A 27,340-nucleotide genomic window follows, 5' to 3' on the forward strand; every position below is an offset into this window, starting at 1 on the left:
GTTATGTTATTAGGACAGTTATCTTACCAAGGTGCTTAAAATAAATTTTTTCCAGCTTTATTGAGATACAGTTGACATATAACATTGTGTAAGTTTAAGGTGTACAGTGTGTTGATTTGATTCACTTACATACAGCAGAATGATTATCACCACAGTGTCAGTCAGCACCCTCGTCACGTCACATAATTACCATTTTTGTTGTGAACATTTAAGATCTACTCTTTCAGCAATTTCCATGTATATAATACAGTTATCATTAACTATAATTACTCGATTCCCCAGAACGTATTCATTTCATAATTGGGAGTCTGCACCCTTGACCAGTACTCCCGCGTTTCCCCTACCCCAGTCCCTGGGAACCACCACCCTGTTCTCTGTTTCTGTGGGTCTGGCTTTTTCAGATTCCACGTACAAGTGATGCCATACAGTGTTTGTGTTTCTCTGTCTGACGTATTTCACTTCACACGGTGCCCTCCAGATCCGTCTGTGCGGTTGCAAATGGCAGACTTCCCTAGTTTCTCATGGCTGCATGTGCACCACATCTTCATCCATTCATCTGCTGGTGGACACTCGGGTCGTTTCCATGTCTTGGCTGCAGTGAACATGGAACTGCAGATATCTCTTCAAGAGATCTGTTTTCATTTTCTTTGCTTATGTACCCAGATAGGATTGCTGGATCATATGGTGGTTCTATTTTTAATTTTTTGAGGAATCTGCATACTGTTTTCCATAGTGGCTGCACCATTTTACATCCCCACCGACAATGCACAAGGGTTCCCTTTCTCCATACCCTCATCAGCACTTGTTATCGCTTATCTTTCTGATGATGGCCATTCTGACAGGTGTGAAGTGGTATCTCCTTGTGGTTTTGATTTGCATTTCCTTGATGATTAGTGATGTCGAGCTCCAGGGTCCTTAAGATAGTAATTAATTCCCTATCAACAGACAATTATGGGGTACTTAAACAGTGTTTTTCCAAAAGATATACATAGCTTTCAGTGAACTGAACTAGTAGAGCTGGAACCTAGCACCAGTGCTTTAAATATAATTTTATACTTTGGTTTTAGAAAGTATACTATGAGATAAGTATAAAGAAAAACTATAAATCACAATCATCTTACTACCCAGAGATATTCCGTAACAACATTTCGACATTTTGCCAGTGACTGGCCTTTCTTATATTTATTCATTCATTTATATGTTCATTCAATAAATATTTTTTGGACATCTGTTATGTACCAGGCACTGTCTTAAACACTGAAGATATAGTGGTGAGCACAGCTTTGTCCTTTTGACCATATAGTCTGATGGGTAAGGTGAGGAACCCTGGAGAATATGGTATTAGACGAAGCTGGAGAAATTGAAAAGGGACCCCATCAGGTACCCGCTTGTAAGCTATAGCCAGTCTCCCAAGGGCAAGGGCAAGCGGGGGAAGGGGCGTTGCATTTTGAAAAGTGTGGCTGCATAAGCCGAAGAAAAAATGACTGTGTGCTAGCCAAGAGGTGAAAACAGTTTGAGTGAGGGTAGTTACGATGCAGGTGGAGAGAAGTGGGTGGATTCCGGGGCTGTTGAGACGTAGAACCTGCAGGCCTCGCCGGCGAATCGTGTATGAGGGGAGAAAGAGGCCGGTGTCGCGGTGACTCCCAGGTTTGCTTTGGGCACTGGGAAGGCGGCTGCCGTTCAGGGAAGTAAGGATGGGATCCGATCAGACTTGTGGGGAAGGCGACTGGCACAGTGAGAGAAATAGAAAGTGCACGTGCAAGTGCAGTCGTGCCTTCGGGGTCCGTTCCATAGCTGGTGGGTGTGGGCGGCAGTTTTCAGACATCAGGAGTATCGAATGCTGCTGAGGGTTGGGGGCAATGAAGACCAAAAAATCTGTTTGATTTAGTGACACAGACATGGGCGGCTTGAGCAAATGCCGGCTTAGAGCGAGGGCGCCTGAGTGCCAGGCTGGAGTGGATTAGGGAGAGGAGGGCTGAGAGCAGGTTGCTGGGAGAGGCCGGTGTTACAGAAGTCTGAAGCGACGAGCGGGCCCAGTGGACGGAGCCGGAGGATGAAGGATCGGGTGCCGGTTTGGCCGCGTTCAGTGGCAGAGGTTTGAGCGTGTGTAAAAGCCACGCAGGAAGGATTCAGCTGAGGAGAAGAATAATAAACGTGTAGGAGAAAGAAATATAATTGAGAATGGAAAGCTTCTGAGACGGTAACACACAGCACAGCCTTAGGGATTATAAGCTTTATCATTTCTTTAAAAAAAAAAAATCACAGATTTTGATGGGTGAATGCTATTTCGAGCTGTGTTTTAATAGGTAACTCTCTGTCATTGCTTTCTGGTCGGGAGTTACCTGCTTTCTCTCCTAACTTCTTGCCTCTCGCACAGAGTAACTACCTGGTGTTCATGGCGGAGCTCTTCTGGTGGTTTGAGGTCGTGAAGCCCTCCTTCGTCCAGCCCCGCGATGCTCGTCCGCAAGGAGGTGATCAGTGTTCCCGTAAACAAGCAGGATGGAGCGTTCAGATAGCCTCACCTGGTTATTCTTTTACAGGGAAGCCTGTTGCTGTTTTCTAGTCTAGCCTTGATAAATTCTCTCTCAACGTTTAAAGCCATTAAATTCTCCGTGAGAGACGTGGTGTAGGGGAGGAAAAGGAGGTGGCGAGAAGAGCCCTGCATTCCACGGCGTATGTTGTGGCACTTTTAGCTTTAACTGTTTTCCCACTTTCTTCTCTTTGCATCTTTTACCCCCATCCCTAGCTTTTGTTCCCCGTTAGAGTCTGAGTTTTTAACATTGTTGCCCAGAAGCCACTCAAATTATGGCTTGGCTTTAATCTGTAATTTGAACTTGCCCTTAAACCATAAAGGGGCTTGTTATATTTATTTTTAAACCTAGTAGGTTTTGTGATTGTTACAGTACCACGATCTATTGATTGCTCATAATAAGGACACTGGTAAGAAATAAAGGGGTAAGTTACTATAAAGATCTCTGGAAATGAAGAACAAAAAAAATCTTTCTATATTTTCTCTAAAGCAGAACAAATTTTCCATCGGCTTCCATTATAAAACCAGAGTTTTATTTCTATAGGGGAAAATCAATTCCACATGATAAGTGTGGGCCCACTAGAGAACTTGCCTCCATTGTAACTCTGGGTTCTTTCTACTGCCACTTCTCTGCCCAACACGAAGTGGGATTACTGTGCCTCCCAACTAGCTAGCTGCTCTCCTTGGTGCCACATTTTTGTATCTTCCCTTATTTCTCCCCATCCCCACCCCTTCCCTCAAAAAATATTAAAGAAGAGAAAGAGATCAAGAAGGAGGGAAAAATATGTACTCCGGCGGCAGGGGTAAGGGACGTGGGAGGGTGGTACCACTCTGGTGAGTGGAGTGAGCTCCCACTGCGTCCCAGGCCAAATTCTGTAAAACATGCAGGAAATGAGTGTTTAACCTGTTTGTGTCTCTGAGCTGCTTAGGGCAGAGCTGTCATGTAACGAGGCAGACCTAGAGAGCAGCTGAGGCCCTTCCCAAAGGCCACTGCATAAAGCCAGGTGTCTTCAGTAGTTACCACAAACGATATCGTACAGCTTTTCACTGTTAACATAGAGTTTTCATGTACGTTGCTTTGTATGATCTCATCTGTGAAGCCCGCTATTCAAAACATTCAACAGCTGTTACATTAGATCTCCAAAGCAAAAAATAAATGAGCGTTATTTACAAAAACTGTAAACTATACCAGTGGTTTTAATTACTAACCAATGAAATTCTGTCTAATTGATTACCAAAATACCAACTATTTCATAGACGTAAAAGTGATCATGTGTAACTGAAGTTCTGTGAAAGCTTTTAGCAAAATTAGACACTCGTTTATTTTTATTTTAAATAGGTGTATTTATCTTATATTAAGCCTTTTTTTCTCCCAATTAGCCTTAATCAAGTGGATTTTTTTAAATTCATTTATTTATTTTTGGCTGCTTTGGGTCTTTGTTGCTGCACGCGGGCTTTCTCTAGTTGCGGCAAGCAGGGGCTACTCTTTGTTGCGGTGCGCGGGCTTCTCATTGCGGTGGCTTCTCTTGCTTCAGAGCACAGGCTCTAGGGCACGCGGGCTTCAGTAGTTGTGGCACGTGGGCTCAGTAGTTGTGGCTTGCGGGCTCTAGAGCGCAGGCTCAGTAGTTGTGGTGCACGGGCTTAGTTGCTCTGTGGCATGTGGGATCTTCCCAGACCAGGGCTGAAACCTGTGTCCCCTGCATTGGCAGGCGGATTCTTAACCACTGCGCCACCAGGGAAGCCCCAATCAAGTGGATTTTTTAAGCCAGGACACTTCCAAGAACAGTTTAAAGAAAACTTGTCGTTTTGAAAATTATTTAAGGAGAAAACTAAATATGCTAAGATTTCTCTATAAGTAATAAGGAAAATTGTGGTTAAACTTAAACATTTATTTGTGGCCCATAATTCTTGAAGCAGTGTTGGAAACTTGCTAACTATGTAATTCTGAGGTGTTTTTCCTTTCCTGTAGCTGAACCTGTGGACGATCTGCCCTCAGTTCCTATCTTAAATGCTGCCCAGAGAAACGCCTTGGACAGCTCTGACTTCACCCCAAGGTAGAGTCCAGAACACCGATTCCATCCACTAAGGAAATCAACATTTTATTACATTAGAGTTTTTAAAGTTTCAGTTGGACTTTGAACTAAATAAGTTTCAATTAACTTACCCTATTAAAGCCTGTTTTAACATCACCGTAATTGAAATTTACACTGAAATGAATGTTTCATAAATAGGCTTTTATGAATCACACTGAAAAGTGGGGGAATATTATCCTAAGGTCCAAATAATCAGCCTAAAACTAAACTTTTGCTGCATAACTTGTTTATAATTGAGATTATTTGATGCTTAAATGATAGGTAACTCTTAGGCCAGGGGGAAATTTTTAAATTTTCAATTTTTTAACAATTTTTTAATCTTTGAGGCAGTTTTCCCTACTGTTTTGTTTGCTGGTTACTGTAGCTATTCATAGAGCACAGTGGAATATTTATTGTACTGTTGAATCTTTATCTAATGCTTTAGTTCTTAGTATCAGGAACTGAACTGGAAGCAAAGTAAACATTTAATAGCAGGATAATCCTGACTTCTGACCCAAGTATGTGATAGAGACATTAATTTGTTTAAAAATGTCTTTCAGCAGATCCTATAAGTGCTTTTAATGCATATTTATTAGAACCTAAAATGTGTATTGACTTTGGGCTCCCTAACTGACCTGATTTTTATTTTAAGTTTAAAACGGATGTATTTTGTGATTTTTTTTTAAGAAATTCAAGCAGATCTACTAAAAATACATTTTAAAAATTATGAGTAAGAAATTGAAAGTTCTTTCTGCATGAAATATGAACTTGTACTGAAGTTGTCACCCCCTCCTCACATCTAAGAAGTTTCTCTCTCTACTGTGTGCTAATGAGCGTGGACAGAACCCTTACAGTAATCTTACTGACTTTGTAGGGCTTCTTAGCACTGTGAACTTCTGATCTCGCTAAGTATTTCCTTCAGATTAAGAAAGCATTTTCCTTCCCTTACCCTCTGATTTACTCCTATAAATTTTCTTACTTCCACTAAGTTTTCTATTTCGTAACCATCCCTGAGATTTACCACAAACAGATTAGGTTAGAATGTGGCTGATATAGGAGCGCCTCTGTTTTATCCCGTCAGAAACTTTTTTTGTACACGTTATTTCCTCAGTGCTTTCCTGGGTTGGTTAGATAGTGGCATTTCCTTCCCTGAAAATTTAGAAAACACTCAATATTCTGGGTTGTAACTCTTGTACTGTTAAATCTTTAAAACCTCTGAAACTTTCCAGTTAAAGACTAGGATATTCCATGATTATTATTTCTAGGAACTTGAGTGGACGATCTTCCACCTTTCTGACACTGGGAAGTGTCTTAAGATCCTCTGGAAGACTCATCTCTTCTCTGTCTCTCAGATATCTGAGTGGCTACCTTTTTCCTTTCTCCCAGCAGAAGAACTTCCTATAACCAGATGGATGTCTGAATCCTTTTCCTTGAAGAGTCATTGTGTAATCCTTTCATTTCTATGAGTTTCCATATGGTCCATTTGTAGTTCTCCCATTATAGAACTTTTGGGGAAGGATTCAGGGATTTCTGCTCTTGCTGAGAATAATGCAGCCACATCTACAAATGTTATCGCACCTGAATGGTGACCTTACGAGGAAAAAAAGCCAAAGGAAGAAGACAGCAAAGCAAGACATTTGTAGCAGCTACTGCACACATTTGGCTACTAACCTGTACGGGAATCACCCCACATCAAAATCCTCTATGCAGGCGTGAAGTAAGGCAGCTGTAGGAATGTACAAAAGTTTAGCCATTACTTGGGGAAGAACAAAAGAGTGAACCTGTTTTAATAACTGAACTTGCATCTCTTCAGGATTACGCTCCTGTTGTAGACGTAGGAAGGGTAGGGGCTGTGGAAAGGCTACTGGAGGGGGGATGAGAGAGACGGATGTGACAGGGAGCAGCGTGGGGTCCTCTCCCTCGGGTTTCCCAGGAAACGACCGGGGACGCGAGTGATGTGCAGCGCAGGGGCGGGGGCTGTGGGAGCTAAGCGACAGCAAAGGTATACACGTGCTCCGGGTGTTGCTGCTTTTGGAAAGCTCGTGAATTAAGCTTTCATTAAATAATAAGAATGCAGATCGAATGGAGGGCCTCTGGAGTGTGGAGTTCTGGAGTTTGGAGGAGTGACTGGGTGAGCTTTGGTTTATTAAGCACCCGGCTTCAAACCACGACCGCCCCAGGTCAGTAGTCAAGGACAATTATCCTGACTCAATCTGTTAACAATACAGTTAACACGAGCTTTGAGAAGAAAAGCATCATAGTTTTGAAGTGGTGATAGCTCTCTCAACAACCAAAGGAGAGATTGTAATTTATCAAATTACATATCCAAATTAGAAATTTCTGATCAGAGCCTCCCATCAAGCCTCTTAGATAGCCTCAACCACCAGAGGGCAGACAGCAGAAGCAAGAAAAACTACAGTCCTGCAGCCTGTGGAACAAAAACCACATTCACAGAAAGACAAGATGAAAAGGCAGAGGGCTATATACCAGATGAAGGAACAAGATAAAACCCCAGAAAAACAACTAAATGAAGTGGAGATAGGCAACCTTCCAGAAAAAGAATTCAGAATAATGATAGTGAAGATAATCCAGGACCTCGGAATAAGAATGGAGGCAAAGATCGAGAAGATGCAAGAAATGTTTAACAAAGACCTAGAAGAATTAAAGAATAAACAAACAGAGATGAACAATACAATAACTGAAGTGAAAACTACACTAGAAGGAATCAATAGCAGAATAACTGAGGCAGAAGAACGGATAAGTGACCTGGAAGACAGAATGGTGGAATTCACTGCTGCAGAACAGACTAAAGAAAAAAGAATGAAAAGAAATGAAGACAGCCTAAGAGACCTCTGGGACAACATTAAACGCAGCAACATTAGCATTATAGGGGTCCCAGAAGGAGAAGAGAGAAAGGACCAGAGAAAATATTTGAAGAGATTATAGTCGAAAACTTCCCTAACATGGGAAAGGAAATAGCCACCCAAGTCCAGGAAGTGCAGAGAGTCCCATACAGGATAAACCCAAGGAGAAACACGCTGAGACACATATTAATCAAATTGGCAAAAATTAAAGACAAAGAAAAATTATTGAAAGCAGCAAGGGAAAAACGACAAATAACATACAAGGGAACTCCCATAATGTTAACAGCTGATTCCTCAGCAGAAACTCTACAAGCCAGAAGGGAGTGGCATGATATACTTAAAGTGATGAAAGGGAAGAACCTACAACCAAGATTACTCTACCCGGCAAGGATCTCATTTAGATTTGATGGAGAAATCAAAAGCTTTACAGACAAGCAAAAGCTAAGAGAATTCTGCACCACCAAACCAGCTCTACAACAAATGCTAAAGGAACTTCTCTAAGTGGGAAACACAAGAGAAGAAAAGGACCTACAAAAAAACAAACCCAAAACAATTAAGAAAATGGTCATAGGAACATACATATTGATAATTACCTTAAACGTGAATGGATTAAATGCTCCAACCAAAAGACACAGGCTCGCTGAATGGATACAAAAACAAGACCCATATATATGCTGTCTACAAGAGACCCACTTCAGACCTAGGGACACATACAGACTGAAAGTGAGGGGATGGAAAAAGATATTCCATGCAAATGGAAATCAAAAGAAAGCTGGAGTAGCTATACTCATATCAGATAAAATAGACTTTAAAATAAAGAATGTTACAAGAGACAAGGAAGGACACTACATAATGATCAAGGGATCAATCCAAGAAGAAGATATAACAATTATAAATATATATGCACCCAACATAGGAGCACATCAATACATAGGCAACTGCTAACAGCTATAAAAGAGGAAATCGACAGTAACACAATAATAGTGGGGGACTTTAACACCTCACTTACACCAATGGACAGATCATCCAAAATGAAAATAAATAAGGAAACAGAAGCTTTAAATGACACAACAGACCAGATAGATTTAATTGATATTTATAGGACATTCCATCCAAAAACAGCAGATTACACTTCCTTCTCAAGTGCGCACGGAACATTCTCCAGGATAGATCACATCTTGGGTCACAAATCAAGCCTCAGTAAATTTAAGAAAATTGAAATCATATCAAGCATCTTTTCCGACCACAACGCTATGAGATTAGAAATGAATTACAGGGAAAAAAACATAAAAAACACAAACACATGGAGGCTAAACAATACGTTACTAAATAACCAAGAGATCACTGAAGAAATCAAAGAGGAAATCAAAAAATACCTAGAGACAAATGACAATGAAAACACGACGATCCAAAACCTATGGGATGCAGCAAAAGCAGTGCTAAGAGGGAAGTTTATAGCTATACAAGCCTACCTAAAGAAACAAAAAAAATCTCAAGTAAACAATCTAACCTTACACCTAAAGGAACTAGAGAAAGAAGAACAAACAAAACCCAAAGTTAGCGGAAAGAAATCATAAAGATCAGAGCGGAAATAAATGAAATAGAAACAAAGAAAACAATAGCAAAGATCAATAAAACTAAAAGTTGGTTCTTTGAGAAGATAAACAACATTGATAAATCATTAGCCAGACTCATCAAGAAAAAGAGGGAGAGGACTCAAATCAATAAAATCAGAAATGAAAAAGGAGAAGTTACAACAGACACCGCAGAAATACAAAGCATCCTAAGAGACTACTACAAGCAACTCTATGCCAATAAAATGGACAACCTGGAAGAAATGGACAAATTCTTAGAAAGGTATAACCTTCCCAGACTGAACCAGGAAGAAACAGAAAATATGAACAGACCAATCACAAGTAATGAAATTGAAACTGTGATTAAAAATCTTCCAACAAACAAAAGCCCAGGACAAGATGGCTTCACAGCTGAATTCTATCAAACATTTAGAGAAGAGCTAACACCCATCCTTCTCAAACTCTTCCAAAAAATTGCAGAGGAAGGAACACTCCCAAACTCATTCTATGAGGCCACCATCACCCTGATACCAAAACCAGACAAAGATACTACAAAAAAAGAAAATTACCGACCAATATCACTGATGAATATAGATGCAAAAATCCTCAACAAAATACTAGCAAACAGAATCCAACAACACATTAAAAGGATCATACACCACGATCAAGTGGGATTTATCCCAGGGATTCAAGGATTCTTCAATATACGCAAATCAATCAGTGTGATACACCATATTAACAAATTGAAGAATAAAAACCACATGATCATCTCAGTAGATGCAGAAAAAGCTTCTGACAAAATTCAACACCCATTTATGATAAAAGCTCTCCAGAAAGTGGACATAGAGGGAACCTACCTCAACATAATAAAGGCCATATACGACAAACCCACAGCAAACATCATTCTCAATGGTGAAAAACTGAAAGCATTTCCTCTAAGATCAGGAACGAGACAAGGATGTCCACTCTCACCACTATTATTCAACATAGTTTTGGAAGTCCTAGCCACGGCAATCAGAGAAGAAAAAGAAATAAAAGGAATACAAATTGGAAAAGAAGAAGTAAAACTGTCACTGTTTGCAGATGACATGATACTATACATAGAGAATCCTAAAAATGCCACCAGAAAACTACTAGAGCTAATCAGTGAGTTTGGTAAAGATGCAGGATACAAAATTAATGCACAGAAATCTCTTGCATTCCTATACACTAATGATGAAAAATCTGAAAGAGAAATTACGGAAACACTCCCATTTTCCATTAATAAAATACCTAGGAATAAACCTACCTAGGGAGACAAAAGACTTGTATGCAGAAAACTATAAGACACTGATGAAAGAAATTAAAGATGATACCAACAGATGGAGAGATATACCATGTTCTTGGGTTGGAAGAATCAATATTGTGAAAATGACTATACTACCCAAAGCAATCTACAGATTCAATGCAATCCCTATCAAATTACCAATGGCATTTTTTACGGAACTAGAACAAATCATCTTAAAATTTGTATGGAGACACAAAAGACCCCGAATAGCCAAAGCAGTCTTGAGGGAAAAAAATGGAGCTGGAGGAATCAGACTCCCTGACTTCAGACTATGCTACAAAGCTATAGTAATCAAGACAATATGGTACTGGCACAAAAACAGAAACATAGATCAATGGAACAAGATAGAAAGCCCAGAGATAATCCCACACACCTATGGTCAACTTATCTATGACAAAGGAGGCAAAGATATACAATGGAGAAAAGACAGTCTCTTCAATAAGTGGTGCTGGGAAAACTGGACGGCTACATGTAAAAGAATGAAATTAGAATACTCCCTAACACCATACACAAAAATAAACTCAAAATGGATTAGAGACCTAAATGTAAGACCGGACACTATAAAACTCTTAGAGGAAAACATAGGAAGAAGACTCTTTGACATAAATCACAGCAAGATCTTTTTTGATCCACCTCCTAGAGTAATGGAAATAAAAACAAAAATAAACAAATGGGACCTAATGAAACTTCAAAGCTTTTGCACAGCAAAGGAAACCATAAACAAGACAAAAAGACACCCTCAAAATAGGAGAAAATATTTGCAAATGAATTTCGGACAAAGGATTAATCTGCAGAATATATAAAAAGCTCATGCAGCTCAATATTAAAAAAACAAAGAACCCAATCCAAATATGGGCAGAAGACCTAAATAGACATTTCTCCAAAGAAGACATACAGATGTCCAAGAAGCACATGAAAAGATGCTCAACATCACTAATTATTAGAGAAATGCAAATCAAAACTACAATGAGGTATCCCCTCACACCAGTTAGAATGGGCATCATCAGAAAATCTACAAACAACAAATGCTGGAGAGGGTGTGGAGGAAAGGGAACCCTCTTGCACTGTTGGTGGGAATGTAAATTGATACAGCCACTATGGAGAACAATATGGAGGTTCCTTAAAAAACTAAAAATAGAATTACCGTAAGACCCAGCAATCCCACTACTGGGCATATACCCAGAAAAAAACTGTAATTCAAAGAGACACATGCACCCCAATATTCATTGCAGCACTATTTACAATAGCCAGGTCATGGAAGCAACCTAAATGCCCATCGACAGACGAATGGATAAAGAAGATGTGGCACATATATACAATGGAATATTACTCAGCCATAAAATGGAACGAAATTGAGTCATTTGTTGAGACGTGGATGGATCTAGAGACTGTCATACAGAGTGAAGTAAGTCAGAAAGAGAAAAACAAATATCGTATATTAACACATGTATGTGGAACCTAGAAAAATGGTACAGATGAACTGGTTTGCAGGGCAGAAGTTGAGACACAGATGTAGAGAACAAACATATGGACACCAAGGGGGGAAAACCGCGGTGGGGTGGGGATGGTGGTGTGCTGAATTGGGCGATTGGGATTGACATGTATACACTGATGTGTATAAAATTGATGACTGATTAAAAAAAAAAGAAAGAAAGAAATGAATCCAAATTGGGAAAAAAAGAAGATGAAGATGAAAAAAAAAAAGAATGCAGCATTGTGGTTTACCTTTGTATCCTTTAGTTGCTGTTCATCTTCGCAGTTCGCATTAGCCGAGAGGTAGTGTAGTCACGGAGAGCTGCAGAGTTCACTGCGTCCTGCTCCCAGCTTATTCTCAGCCCACTGGGGTCGGGATGCTTAGTTTCGCCTGCTACAAGGTAGGCCGTGGTGGACTGAAAACGTAGAAATAGAAAAATTAAATTGTGGCCAAATGTCATCAGAAACTGAGAAGTAGACTATGTAATCCGCTGCATTAATTGGAACAGGGTGGAGTTAAATCAGAAAAAATGTAAGTGTTAAAGACCTACAGACAGGCCCGCGAGCAGGAGGTGCCAGGCTCTTTCACAAGGATTCATCATTCCTGTACTTTCAGAGATTGAGATTCGACCAGAATATTGCAAGTTGATGACTTTCCTTTCTTTCTCAGTTTTTCTATTTGTAAAATGAAAATAATGTGCCATATCTTATCTCACAAGGACATTTGAGCTGTACATGAAAGTAGTGTTTCAAGCTCTTGGGCTAAAAGACATAAAATACATAGAGATACATATAATCACCACCATTCTTTGGTTTAAACACTATATTATGTTTCCTTATTTTTTTTTTTCACTTAGGATGGAGAGTCGGAAGTGAGTGTTGTTTCCGACTTCAGCTGTTGTATCTAAAATTTATATGCACGAGCTAGACATTTTATGACACTTGATTGACGTGTATTTTACGTTGCAGCGGGGAAGGAGCTGCGCTTACACACTCTCGTCTTCATTTGCCTTCTAGACACTCACGTCCCCAAGCTCATCCTTCAGCCTCAGGTAATGTATTTGAAAAAGCCTAGGAAAATGCCATTTAAGTGGTTAACTAGAAAATGATTGAGAATAAATGTAAATAAAAGTATCCAGTTCTTTTTTCTAAGAAGTGTTACATATGACACATTAAAAGGGCTCTGTTTCTCTATGCTTGCTTTTCTTAACAAAATGATCTTTATTTCTCCACATGTACTTACCTTATGTGAAATCTGTTGAATTGTTGTAAGTTAAATTTTTTTTACGTGATTTCAATGACTTTTACTTTTGTGCATTTGAAGGAGGAATAAGAAGGTCTTCATCTATGTCCTATGTTGACAGCTTCATAGGGACATGGCCCAAGGAGAAAAGGTAAACAGAGACTTACTTTTAGTGTACTCACGTTCTCAAGAACTGTCCATCCCCCCGCCCCCCCTTGTTAGCCAGACTGCAATTTAATTAGTACCTGCATTTGAAAAGGGCAACGTGGTCCGATGATAGACTGACCAAAGGGGCCAAACGTGACGGGTGGCCTGATAGCCTTACCCTCGCCTTGAGGACAATGTGATTATGAGAAATGGGAAAGAAAGGAAGCATAATTTCAAATAACTGTTGTTGTTCAGTGATATCAGATTGTTTCCTTTCTGGGATTATTTAAAGATTTTCTCTTTAATTTTTTTTTAGATCATCAGTGCATGGCGTTTCATTTGATATTTCTTTTGATAAAGAAAGTAGTATACAGAGATCCACTCCAAACCAAGGAATCACTCGTTCTATTAGTAATGAAGGACTTACTCTGAACAACAGTCGTGTATCCAAGAACATTAGGAAAAATTTGTCCTTCAAGCCAGTAAATGGGGAGGAGGGGGCAGGAAGCATCGAAGAGGAACTTCACGTGGGCTCTCACGGCGACCTGACGACCTACGTGCCCCTAAACACAGACGAACTAGATTCTAAGCAGAACGTGCATCACAGGCTTCCGAATGGAGCTCTGCAGAACAGAGTGTTTCTCGATGAGTTTGGCAGCCAGGTCGGGACCCCCAGCATCGAAGAAGCGTTACAGATAATCCACGACACTGAGAAGCCTGCCCACACCCCTCGGCCGGACCAGCTCGCGAACGGCTTCTTCCTCCACAGCCAGGAGGTGGGCGTCCTGCACTCTAGCATCCCGCGCAGCCAGTCCAGCCCCGAGAGCATGGCGGACACGAAGGGTGCCTCGAGCCCCGTCACTGACAACACGGAGGTGGACACGGGGATCCACGTCCCTTCAGAAGACATTCCGGAAACTATGGATGAAGACTCTTCCCTGAGAGACTACACCGTGAGTCTGGACTCTGACGTGGACGACGCGTCCAAATTCCTCCCGGACTACAACGCCAGAGAGGCCCCGAGTCCCTGTCCCAGCACCATCAGCACCAGGTCCCAGCCCGGTAGCAGCGCCTCCTCCAGTTCCGGCGTGAAGATGACCAGCTTTGCCGAACAGAAATTCAGGAAGCTGAATCACACCGACGGAAAAAGCAGTGGCAGCAGTTCTCAGAAGACCACGCCGGAGGGCTCGGAGCTCAACATCCCTCACGTGGTGGCCTGGGCCCAGACCCCAGAGGACACGGGCCTTCCGCACGGCCGGGACACCACGCAGCTGCTGGCCTCCGAGGTGGTGCATCTCAGGATGAAGCTGGAGGAGAAACGGCGGGCCATCGAGGCCCAGAAGAAGAAGATGGAGGCCGCGTTCACCAAGCAGAGGCAGAAGATGGGGCGGACGGCCTTTCTCACCGTGGTGAAAAGGAAAGGGGACGGCACCTCCCCGCCCCGGGAGGAGGCGGCCGGCGCGGAAGACGGGAAAGTGTACGCGGAGCGGCCGCCGGAGAAGGAGCCGCAGAAGGCGAACGGGCCGAGGAGCGGGTCCCCGGCGGACCCCAAGGAGGGCGCGGAGAGCCCCGTGGGCAGGTGGCCGCCGTCCCCGAGCGCGCCCGGCGACCCCGAGGGGCCGTGGAGCCCGGCCGGCCCCGCGGAGGAGCCGCCGCAGGACGGCGAGCTGCTGGAGCACACGCGCTCCATCGAGAGGCTCAACGCCTCCCTGCTCGTCCTGCAGCGGGAGATGCAGCGCCTGGCGCTGCAGCAGGAGCTGCTGATGCACATGCGCGAGCAGCAGGCCTGGGTCATCTCCCCGCCCCCGCCCTCTCCGCACCGGCCGGCCCGCGCAGGGAAGCCCCACCGGCCGCCGGCCGACGCCCCCCGCCCCGCGCACCCGTCTCCGCAGCCCGCTGCCCGGAAGAGCGCCTCCTTCTCCGTCAAAACTCAGAGGACTCCCAGGCCTAATGAATTAAAGCTCACGCCCTTGCACCGAACGCTGACGCCCCCTCGGTCTGTGGACAGCCTCCCTCGGCTCAGGAGGTTCTCCCCGAGTCAGGTCCCCATTCAGACCAGGTCCTTCGTGTGCTTGGGGTGCGGCGGAGAGCCGGAAGCCAAGGAGTCCAGACGCAAGGAGGGAGCGGAGGAGGAGGAGGAGGGAGAGGGGTCCACGGGCCCTCGGGAGCAGCGGGGACACATCCCGGAGGACGAGGAGGCGCGGGCCCTGCCCTCTGCGGCTCCCGAGGGCCCGGCGCAGCCCGCCACGGAGACGGCGTGGCCCACCCTGAGCGAGGACTGCGTGAATCACCCTGCAGAACCTCCTTCCAGACCTGCCTTCCCACCTGCTCCTCCTAAAAGTGCTAATCTGATTGAAGTCTCCCTCTCAGATTTGAAAGCCCCTGAAAAGGCTGATGTATCTGTTGAAAAATATGACGGAGGAAGTGATAAAGAACAAGCTGATGACGACCAGAAAGTATGCTGCGGATTCTTCTTTAAGGTAAACCTAGACCACGTGGTCCTAGACCTCTTCACTGGCGGGTGTTTTGAGTGGGCGCGCTTGCTTCTTTAGCAACAGCCCTTCTCGTTACAGGTCTGCCATTAACCCTGAAATGTATTCTGGCCCGCCCCTTGTGGACTGCAGTTCTGTTCGGGCACACTGGTTTCTAGAACAGTCTTCCTTTCATCACATCGTGGTACATGTTTAGACGTGCTGTTTTTGTCCCCTCTGACTCTCTTTCACTTTCACCAAAGCCTTTTGAAAACCGAGTGATTCACACTCTTCCAAAAGATGTTCAGTGGCCCCTTTGTAAAAAGCTCATAACTTGGCATTGCATGTAAGTCTGTTTTAGTTTATTTTCTTAATGTTGACCATCTAACCTTATATGTATTGTTTTTTAAAAAATCTTTTGAAAACTGACCAGACGGACTCTTGCAAGGTGAAACATGTAAAAGTATATAATTTGAAGCAGTTGTCATTGAAATAGCTTCTCTAGAAGCATTGGCGAAGGTGTAGCATATGACCCCTAATCTCAGGATCGGTGTTGGTTATGACATATGTTTAAACAATACTATAGCCAACTAACACAAATACTGAACAGTGTCACCTCGTGATGGTAAGATCTTGAAATTTATCATAGATATTAGAACCAGAAAAGCCTAATATTATTTAAAAATGTTTCTCCTGTCATCCTTTTTTTTATCTTTATATTTTTCCAACTTCCCTATAGGGAATAATATGGTTTTTTATAATCAGAAACATGTATATGTTTGGTACTCATGTTTCTTTTTTTAGTTAAGGGACTAAAGTAGATAGTTTGTGATCCTGAATAGCTCCACAATTTGGAATATGGATAGAAAGACAGCACTCAGTGGCAACAGTTTATAATTTCGGGTTTTAAATGAAACGTACAGCAGTCCTATTGGGGTCAAAACCCGGGAATACTAAAGTGGTTACAATCGTTAGTTTTACTTAGGATCATTAAATATTGGAACCTGGTAAGTTACTTTGAAGTTGGTCATAGAGAGATGGCCCTCTCGGCCCTTTTTAATGTTTAGAAATTTGAATGTGGGTTGTGTTTTGTCTCTTAACAGTGTAAAACTTACTATTTTTTTTTTAAATAGGCTGCTACTGTAGACAGTAATAGATGTGTTTAATTTTAGAGACCTTGCTACCTCTGCTCCTGCAGAGAAAGGAGAACAGAGGGGCACCCTTGGGTGTAAAACGTACAGTCCATGTGTACCCTCGTTTCCTCACTTCAGTTTTCACTGCCCAGTACTCCCCCCTTGGACCGTGGTCATAGCTCATTCACGGGGCTCCCTGCCTCGGTCATGGTGCCATTCGTCACACTGCCACTTGGTAGCATAACTCGACGGGGTCTCTTAGAGTTGCCTGTTGGATAAACTTAAACCCCTCAGCATGTATTCAGGGGCCTTTCACAGACTGATCCAAGCCTGTTGGTCCACCCTCTCCCCCCATAACTCTGTTTGGGATGTTTTGTAAGACTAATTTCAAGCCTCATCTGTTTGCTGCAGCCTTTCATGATTCCTTGGGTAGATGTGAATATGTTCTCCTCTGTGTCTGTTGTATCCTAAACATCCTCATAGTAATGCTGCTGGCCCAGAATTTCCAACTGCCTTGTGATTTGCTTCTGTTACGATTTCTCTTAGACTGTGAACTCCTAGAGACACTGCATCTCCTTATCCCCAGAGCATCGTAAAGTGCCTGGCAAATTGCAGTGTGTGTAGTTTGTTTGACACAGACGTGTGAATGTTTGGACTGACTGTTTGAATGGTATCTTCTGAATTTCTCCATTCAGACTTCATCTCTCTCTGGGTTTCTGTGCAAAGCACCTTGTTTGTACCTCTTCCCCGTGGGATCTAGAAGCTCCTTAACCTAAGGTGCCCTGTCTTTTTCATATTCTAGTATCTGTAATGTCTGACATTATGTTGTGAATGTATTAGACACACAGGAAACACTTGTTGAATTAATAAGCAAGGCATCATTACGACAGGGAACCACTTCTACAGCTGGTTACTTTCCTGACTTCTGAGCTCCCTGAGCGTTCAGGTAGAAGCTGGAGCAGGCTCAGGACACCTACAGGTCATGAACTAGCTCTGGGGTTAGGAGTATAAGTATGCCCATCTTCTCTTCAAAGGAAAAACCTGTGGCATAGTTCAGAACCCAGCAAGCAAACTGTCAGGACCTCAACTTTTTAAAAAAAATCATGCAGCAATAGCTTCATTTATGTGATACAACTTTGGGTAGATAACTTTTGTGATGCTTTTACTTGAGTTTTCTATATTAAGCATGTATTTTAAATACAATTTAAATGCAGTTTTAAAAATTGTGGGGAAACTCTCCACTCTATCAGTTATGTATCAGGGCCCAAAAAAACTTTGTCTTTTTTTTTCCCTTTTTATGTTGTTCTTTGCTAACTTCCTAAGTTTTGAAAACATGTAATCAAAGAAGTGTGTGTCCTTTGTTACTTGATAAAAGTATTACCACTTTAATTCATTTCTTCCCTCATAATTTTGGAACATGTCCATCTATGGTGGGGTTGGAGTGAGCTTCACTAGACGGTTTGGATTTTCAGTTGTTAAGAGTGACCCCTCCATGTGGCCACAAGCATTGAACATGAGGATATTGGTGCCTCAGATGTTTCCTCTTTCTCAATGACATTCACTCGTAGGATGATCAAAAAGCAGAAAATGATATGGCAATGAAACGGGCAGCTTTGTTGGAGAAACGATTAAGAAGGGAGAAAGAGACCCAGCTGCGGAAGCAACAGCTGGAAGCTGAGATGGAGCACAAGAAAGAGGAGACCAGGTGGGGTCTGCTGCGCAGGGTCCGTGGGAGGTGGTGTCCCCCTGACTCTTGTTAACGGTGTTTAGGGACCTTTGCAGAATATAGAGACAGCGCTGATTTGGGGTGCTTTTTAGAAGTTATTTTCCCAAAGTGTTACTTGATTGCATATTTTTATCCTGAGTTTGAGACATCTTAAAGTTCTCCAGAAACATTAATTGAAAGTAATTTCCCTGGGTTTTACACACCCACACACACAACACACATGCATTTTTTAAGTAGTTACTTATTAATAGTATATTTAAGTGACCTAAATTATCTCAAGTACATTTTAAATGAACCATTTTCCCAGGGGCTGAATCATTCTTCCTTCTCACGTAAGCGCACACCTGACAGCGTTGTGCACAAAGAAATGTACCCGCTTGTTTCCTAGGCGTAAAACCGAGGAAGAACGTCAGAAGAAGGAAGATGAGCGAGCCCGCCGGGAGTTCATCCGGCAGGAGTACCTGAGGCGCAAGCAGCTGAAGCTCATGGAAGACATGGACACGGTCATCAAGCCTCGGCCTCAGGGAGCAAAGCAGAAAAAGCAGCGGCCAAAGTCTATCCACAGAGACCACATTGAATCCCCCAAAACACCCATAAAAGGTCCTCCAGGTAACACGTGCACTGTGAGGAGTCTGTTCATAGCCACAGCAGCCCGGGCAGTCACGCTGGCTGGGGGTGCTCGGGGCTGAACTGCACACTCCCTGTGTGCAGAACCAGAACGAGCAGAGGATGCTTCCGGTGACTTGAGTGTATTACGTGTGCATGCATACGGCCAACAGAGCAAACGCAGGGGCTGAACATCCAGCTTAAACACTAACCTGGCAGGGAGCTCGCCCTCAGACGTCAGCTCCCTGGATCATTAACTGCCCTTTCTGTACTGGTAACTTTAAGGATAAGCGTTGTGTGCCTGGAATGTGTACAGGACATGTCAGTACAACCAGGAATATAAGATCAGGAGTTCATGAGTCCCTCCTTTAAGATATAAATGGTCAAAAATCCAAATCTGTAATTTCTGGAGTTGAGATAATATTTTTTTTTTCTAAATTCAACATGCATACTCTTATTTTTTTAATGTTTACTTTATAAAAACTAAATGCCATGGAAGATTTTAGAGAATTCCTAGAGTAATTCTAAAACTGAAGGAAAATAACATAACATTGACTGTTTAAAGAGACCTCTAATGCTCACAGACATAGAAAACAAACTTATGGTTACCAAAGGGGAAAAGGGGCCGGCGGGGGGGTGAGATAAATTAGGAGTTTGGGATTAACAGGTACACACTACTATATATAAAAGAGAGAACCAACAAGGACCTACTGTACAGCACAGGGAACTATATTAAGTATCTTGTAATAGACTTATAATGGAAAAGAACCTGAAAAAGAATGTATGTGTGTGTGTGTGTATATATATATATATATATATATATATATATAATATATAACTGAATCACTTTGCTATACACCAGAAACTAACACAACATTGTAAATTAACTATACTTCAATTCAAAAAATAAAGAGAACTCTACCTTTTCTAGTCAGTGAAAGTTTTTGATACCCAGTATTGGCTGAAATTAATAAATTAATTTTCTACCTGGTAATTAGATATTCCTAAATATATTTTATTCTTCTTGTTAATTTCTCTGTTAATTTTTCTTATTGTTAACTTTTTTTCTTATAATCACTGTGTTATATCTCGTATTACCACATTGTTTCTGGAATAAATCCTAACAGCAATTAATTTTATCATTATTTCTTTTTTTTTCTTCCAGTTTTATTGAGATATAATTAGCATACAGCACTGTATAAATTTAAGATGTACAGTATAATGATCTGACTTACACACATCATGAAATGATGATCACAATAAATTTACTCAACATCCATCATCTCATCTCGCATAGATACAACATTAAAGGAAAAGAAAAACATATTTGTTCCTTGTGATGAGAACTCCTAAGATTTACTCTTAGCAGCTTTCGTGTCGTATATCACACAGCAGTGTTAGATAAATTATAAACTGTAGTCGTCTTGCTGTACATCACATCCCCAGGACTCTTTGTCTTATAACTGGAAGTTGTACCTCTCCACCACCTTCTTCCAGTTCCCCCTCCCTCCCCCCACCTCTGGTAACCACAAATCTGATCTCTTTTTCTATGAGTTGGTTTGTTTGTTGAAGTATAATTGACCTACAACACTGTGTTAGTTCCTGTTACACAACATAGTGATTCATTTGATGTTTCCATACATTTCAAAATAATCACCAAGGTTAGTCTAGTTACCACCTGTCACTGTACAAAGATATTACACAGTTATTGACTATGTTCCCCACGCTGTACATTTCATCCCCGTGACTCATTTATCTTCTAACTGGAAGTTTGTACCTCTTAATTCCTCACTTATTTCATTATTTCTCAAAAGTAGTTCCTTGCTAATTTTGAATAAATTGTGCGTATATGCATGCAAACATATTATGCATCTAAAAAGGAAAAGAAACTACGTGAGCTCCATTTTCATATGCTGGTGTTGTCTAATGAGCAGACTCTTTTCTAGTTGTTCCTTTTGAATTTCTAATCTTGTTTTTATTCAGGATCACGAATTTATCGTGTCTTTTCAGTCTCTAGCCTTTCTTTGGCGTCACTGAACACAGGCGACAGCGAGAGTGTGCATTCAGGCAGGAGGACCCCGAGGTAAGTTGCAGCATAAGCGTTTTCATAGAAAACGTTATTTTATATTTCCCAGTGAATGAACCGTAGTCACAAATGTTTATAAGTGTTGCTCACTAGGACAGTTTGGGTTTCTGTTAAAAGAAATTTATATGTAAAGAGGTCTATTCCTCTTTCAGTTTTTTATCTTTTAGAATTTTAGAATTATGACACCAATAAGACATTAACCGTAATTGTACATCAGTCGTTGCTACTACTGTTGTGATACAGTCATGGTAAAAACAGAAAGTACCTCATCTGTATAGTGCCGGCCTCTAGTTTTCTTCCCCATTAGAATAATTCCAGAGTAAGTTGCTCGTGACTTAGGAAAGATCTTTTTTGTACGCTGTCTCTTTCTTTCTCTAGGATATATATACCTTAGAAGCTAAAAATCAGTATTTCATTATTTTATACTATAATACCCATCTAAAAAAAAACGTTTCTAGTGACAGTCACCAGCTCTGAGCTCTGATCTTTGTATTACCACCCTACTGCATTAATTGCCGATTGTCATGTGGACAAACATTCATTCTGTCATTCAGCAGACACTTATGGAGTGCCTGCTGAGTTCTCAGGACTTGGATGTAGAGCTGTGAACGAGACAAAGTTATCACCGTCTTCTTGTTTTTAAGCCTCTAGGTTGAGTTTGGTTGGTGCTCACGTATACCCTTCTGAGCCCCGAATGTTTTTCTCTACCTGAGGCATTAAAATGTTATTTATTATTTAGATCAGAGTCTGTAGAAGGCTTCTTATCTCCAAGCCGGTGTGGCAGTAGAAATGGCGAAAAGGACTGGGAGAACGCTTCGACCACTTCTTCTGTGGCTTCTGGAACAGAGTACACAGGTCAGTGCCTGTGCATTCTTAGGGAAACAGTTTAACACGGGGCTGAGACTAGCTGCAGGCTGTGCTAGGAAAGGTTCACTGACTTGCCTCTCGGTCTAAACACGGAAGACTGATCCGAAACAGTGAACGCAGGTGGTCACTTTCAGGTAAGTCGGTTTCAGTGATATGGTTTGTCCCAGAAGAATTAAGGTAAGTTTCTAAAAAGTAGTAGTACCACTTAACACCTCATTCCTCTGCTTCTCCCTTAAAAATGCAGGCCGTTTCTGTGTTGCAGTTTGGGTTTGAAGAGGTTTTAGAGAGGGTCCCTCAGCAGTGCATCGGTCCTGAGTATTGGGAACAGCTAGAGTCCACCGAGCCCCTCCTCTAACGCTGGGGTTTCAGTATCTGGAACAGTGCGTCTTGAAAAAGTGTTGAGAGGCTCTAAAAGACATGGGAATGCATTGGGTCTAGGAGGGCACTCGGCCTTGCCCGTCCCCATCAGGCCCTCCTCCAGCCTCTGTTTGCAGAGGTGTTATTGAAGGAAAACCGCATAGAATGGAAAGTAGGTAAGAACTAAGGAAGAGAAGCAGGAGAGGAAATGTGAGCGCCGTGGAGAGGTAGGTGGGAGGACAGGAGAAGACGGTGGGGAGGAGCAGAGGCCGCGGGGACCGCCTGCGTCCCGCCTGTGTCCGTGTGGCCCTGGAAGTGGCCCCCAAAGGCCCAAGGAGGCAGAGCTTGCTGACTTGGCGTGAGCTTTTCCTCCCTGTTCTGTGGTTTCTAAGACAGCCTCCTTCAGCAGCGTGTCAGCCTTTAAGGCCAGCGTAACGGCCGTGTTGCGGCACCGCTGAGAGCCCAGAGCTGCAGGGCTGCGGCGTGCACCTGACCGGCTCAGACCAGCTCACGGACTGACTGTTAAAATTCCAGGAATTACGCGGCTGCAGAACAATCGCTGGCCCTGAGTCAGCCATGGTAGGAGTAGTTTACTCTAGAAATAGGTAAAACTCAGGGCTCGTGTTTTTTCTCTCCCAAAGAACCAGTTTCTCGGCACGGCACACTACCGAGGGCCGTTCGGGGCAGAGCTGAGTTAGTGTGAGGGGGAGGGAGCCTGGCAACACACGGCCCTTCACGAGCGCGAATGTCCTAGCGAAGTGGCAAAAGGGCTTCTGTGCTTTACAGACGCCGTTGTGAAAAACAAATGCTAAAAAAAAACCCCAGAGGTATGGAAGAAGAAAAAGATGAAGCTTTTTCTTGTCTTTTCAAAGCTAAAATTACTCGCGGTCCCATTCTGCGTTAAGCTCACCAATAACCTTACCAAACGCGAGAAAGAGGTGAAACAGGCAGTGTGACGATCACAGCAAGGCCTGAGAGCCGCCTGGGGAGGTCAGCAAAGGCCCCCAGGGGTGTCCCTGCGGACGCAACAGTGCTCAGACCAATGCCAATGCCGAGCAGCCAGAGGCCCTCAGGCACAGAATGTGGTTTTCTATTACAGAGTTTAATCAGTGTAGGGATGGTTGCATCGTTTAAACACAGTCGTCTTTCTGACTTAGGAATGCTGTTTTTGTTTTATTACTGTTATTAAATTCTGCCATAGGACCAAAGCTCTTCAAAGAACCCAGTGCAAAATCCAATAAGCACATAATACAAAATGCTTTAGCTCATTGCTGTTTGGCTGGAAAAGTAAATGAAGGTCAGAAGAAAAAAATACTGGAGGTAAGCATGTTTGCATGAAAATTAGATTTGGCAACATTGTAAAACTGTCAGAGTCTTCTCTTTCAATTCAGGAGGAAATACTCTTCAGGGGACTCCTAGAATTTCAACAGCATATGAAAGATCTGTAACTATGTTCTCATTGTTAGACTGAGTTTACTTTCAAACGGGATTCTGGAAGACCTTAGATTTTATTAAAGACTAGGCATAGACTTAAGATGATAATATAAAATTATAAATTATTTTCTTGCCCAGAGTCACTCATTCACGTTTCATAAATGTAGATAACATGATCTGCCTGTTTTTAAAATGAAGCTCTGTCGCGAAGGAGATCACCAGTGCTTGATTGTTAGTGGTAGAGACAGTCTGACTGAGACCGAGAGTTAGCAGATCCTGCAGCCCTTTAAGTCCCTCCAGGATTACAATTCCGGCACAGCCAACAGGACCTCAGCGGTAAGGTCTCTGCACACATCTCAATCCCCGTGTGCTGGACGTGTACCGCATGCCTCATTTTGGCTACTAAGAATTTATATTTGAAATTACATGTCATAAAACTGGCCAAGAAATGTAACACAGTTATATAAATTATATTCAGCAAAATGTTTAAGGGCTTTTATTTTTGTTTCTTATCCTAAAGGAAATGGAGAAGTCAGATGCCAACAACTTCCTAATCTTGTTCCGGGATTCAGGCTGCCAGTTCAGGTCTTTGTACACTTACTGCCCAGAGACTGAAGAGATTAATAAGCTGACGGGGATAGGCCCTAAATCTATCACTAAAAAGATGATCGAGGGCCTTTACAAATATAATTCTGACAGGAAACAGTTCAGCCACATCCCCGCTAAAACTTTATCTGCCAGTGTGGATGCAATTACCATTCACAGCCATTTATGGCAGACCAAGAGACCAGTGACGCCCAAGAAACTTTTACCCACTAAAGCATAGGAACCGGGAAATATTTGCTTCAGAACATTCATGCTAAATTTGCACTTCATCTTTCCTGCCTATAGAAAACCTTTCTAATTGCCAACAGACTTTTATTAATTGAAACTGGACATCCAGCTCTGTTGTCATGACAACTGGAATGTAGACCGCAGTGTTTGGAGTGCAGGAGACTCACCTGGGTGATAGGCCAGGTGGTGACACGCTGTCCGGCTCACAGGTGGAGGTTCGCCTGCTTTGGTATTCGATACACCGAAGCACTGAGTTCTCATGGACACTAGTTGAAATACGGCTAAGATAACGAATTGTGTGTTTTGTTTGTTGCTTTTTTAAAAAAACTTTTTAATGTACATGCCTGTCTTCAGATGGTTTATTTTGCTGTTTTTCTCTCCTGGGGGTTTGTTCCAAGATACCTTTGTATTTTGTTTGATGTGGAGATCATGCGAGTAGGAAATAGGCCTTCAGAGGTAACTGGCGTCGTTCTTACGATGCTGAGAGAGACACTAGTGTTTGTTTTACAGTAACCCTCATGTTTTAATGGTGTTAGAGCATTTGCAAGAATTATTCTGCTAAGTATTTACAATTCCATATTTATTATTCACTCGAGTATTAATGTTTCTCTATTAAATAAGAGGAGAAGTTGTGAAGAGCTGCTATAGGTTCACTTAAACCCCATGAGCTTAACCAAGAAGATGTTATAAGAAGTTGCTGATTAAATCAGTGCTGTTTTTACACCACTTCTGGCCAACTCAGAATAATTTGGATTGTTCTTTTAACAAAAAGGCTTTCTATCTCTTTTGAAGTATGTCACTTTATAAGCTGGCGGAAGTGAAGGACACTTGGAGAATAGTCTCGGAATCTGAGGATGTAAGACTTCCTGCCATGAGTTCTCAAGAGGTCTTTACATTATATTTATAACTTGATATAAAAAATTATATTTAGAATTTTTAAACATGTACAAAGGGCTACATTTTAATTTTAAAATAGCTTCACATTCTTTTGCTTATGTTGAGTTTTTCTTCTTCTTTATCCTTTTCAAGTGGTTCCGCTTAGATTAAGTACACACTTGAAATCTTCTCTATGTGGTCTTTGTTCCTTTAACAGTGTGTACCAGAGGGTTAGTTGGGGAAAAACTTCATTCTCAGGAAAAGACTTGAATGATTCTGTGACCCTGTTATGTTTCAGTGTTGTGAAAACCGTGTAAACTTAGAGGGAAAGACAGTATTGTAGCATATATGAGATGTGTAATCTGTTTTCTTTCACGGGAAGTAGAGACTAAAGTATATACATTTCTCTAATTGAGTTGTTTCGAGAAATAACTAATATCTCATATGATGTATTTACTTATTTTTTAAAAAGAGTAGGAATGAGATGTCCCTGAACTGTACTTTTCTATTATTATAAGGCCTTTAGGCATCAGTGCATCTGGGTTATCAACATTTTCTCAAATGCTGTCAATATTTTACTGTAATTTATGTTCTTATATTTATGTATATTTGTTAAAACTGTAAAAAAAAAATTTCACAGATTTTTTCCAGTACCTGTGCAAGATATATGTGTAGCTCAGAATTATTTGTGATCTACTGTTTGCATGTAAGAGACCAGGATATATGTAACTCTTATATTTTAAGTGTATACATATTGTGTATATAATATATGGAGATTTAAACTGGGGGACTGCACATTTTACCTTTCAGACAACCGTTTCTATCACAATGAGAAGGAAATGATTGTCAAATACATGTTTAGATTGACTAGTTTAAAAAAAAAAATAGTAAGTGAATCTAATCAAAATGTGGTAAATAATAGAGAGTCAAAAGGAGAATTAATAAGCGTTCTACATTACTAAATTTGTTCTTTTCAATCAATTAAATTTCCTTTATCAAAGCAATCTTCTTGGTGATATTACTTGGCCATTAAATTTTTTTTAATTGGCTGCCAGACAATGGAGGAACTAACTATGTAAAATCAGACAGGACCACCCTTTATTCTCAAATTCGTGTGTGTCCAACAATGTCCACGATGTCTAAAGGTAGAATGTGAATATTGCCACAGAAGTTCCTTGCTCTCAGTATGATTGTTTTACTTTCTTCATGCAGAAAGAATATGGATGTATTTAAGTCTGCAGATTTTTTTTAAATTATGTTTTTAAAATTACACAAATGAAAATTATGCTATTGCATAAAGTCTGGAGATATTCATGAACCTTATTGAAACACATTGGTGCTTCTCATCATTGGAGGGTCACATCATTAGGGTAATTATTCAATTCAGTTTGCCAAACAAACTTGTAATGGTTACCAGTGCGGCCTGTCAAATTCTGCCATGTGACACAGCTTTGGAAAGCTTTTCATTCCTCTCGGCTTTTCCATTTTGCTTTAGAATGACTGTTACAGTTTTTATGTGGCTGTTTTTAAAGCCAAGTTCGGCTTTTTAGTTGTGGTCTCATGGACACTTGGGGCGGTGTACAGTGTCTGGTGTGCTTACCGTCTGCTCTGGAGCCTTGCTTACAGGTTTTTTTACGACGCTGAGCTGTAAAATACTGTCATATTTGCTACTTCCTGGTACAGTGTAGTTTTTCCCCTTTCATTTGAATAAAAGCATGGC

The 27,340-nt window shown here is 41.8% G+C and overlaps 1 protein-coding gene across 10 annotated transcripts in view; it reads left to right on the plus strand.

Moving 5' to 3' along the window:
- Positions 1–27,340, plus strand: part of CAMSAP2 (calmodulin regulated spectrin associated protein family member 2) — a 104,847-nt gene extending 77,507 nt beyond the window's left edge. For 3 of the 10 annotated variants that reach the window (XM_036846573.1, XM_036846600.1, XM_036846654.1), the window contains 12 exons: positions 2,378–2,471; positions 4,500–4,584; positions 12,698–12,712; positions 12,810–12,892; positions 13,165–13,234; positions 13,547–15,710; positions 18,403–18,539; positions 18,949–19,169; positions 21,150–21,249; positions 21,992–22,107; positions 23,678–23,796; positions 24,431–27,340. In XM_036846573.1, the coding sequence (XP_036702468.1) occupies positions 2,378–2,471; positions 4,500–4,584; positions 12,698–12,712; positions 12,810–12,892; positions 13,165–13,234; positions 13,547–15,710; positions 18,403–18,539; positions 18,949–19,169; positions 21,150–21,249; positions 21,992–22,107; positions 23,678–23,796; positions 24,431–24,736 (3,510 nt within the window). In that variant the 3' untranslated portion in view covers positions 24,737–27,340. The remainder of the gene's footprint in view (positions 1–2,377; positions 2,472–4,499; positions 4,585–12,697; positions 12,713–12,809; positions 12,893–13,164; positions 13,235–13,546; positions 15,711–18,402; positions 18,540–18,948; positions 19,170–21,149; positions 21,250–21,991; positions 22,108–23,677; positions 23,797–24,430) is intronic. The other 7 variants (XM_036846608.1, XM_036846626.1, XM_036846635.1 and 4 more) reach the window with 5 other exon arrangements.

Source organism: Balaenoptera musculus, chromosome 1 (assembly GCF_009873245.2).
Source record: "Balaenoptera musculus isolate JJ_BM4_2016_0621 chromosome 1, mBalMus1.pri.v3, whole genome shotgun sequence".
In the NCBI taxonomy this organism is placed as follows: domain Eukaryota; kingdom Metazoa; phylum Chordata; class Mammalia; order Artiodactyla; family Balaenopteridae; genus Balaenoptera; species Balaenoptera musculus.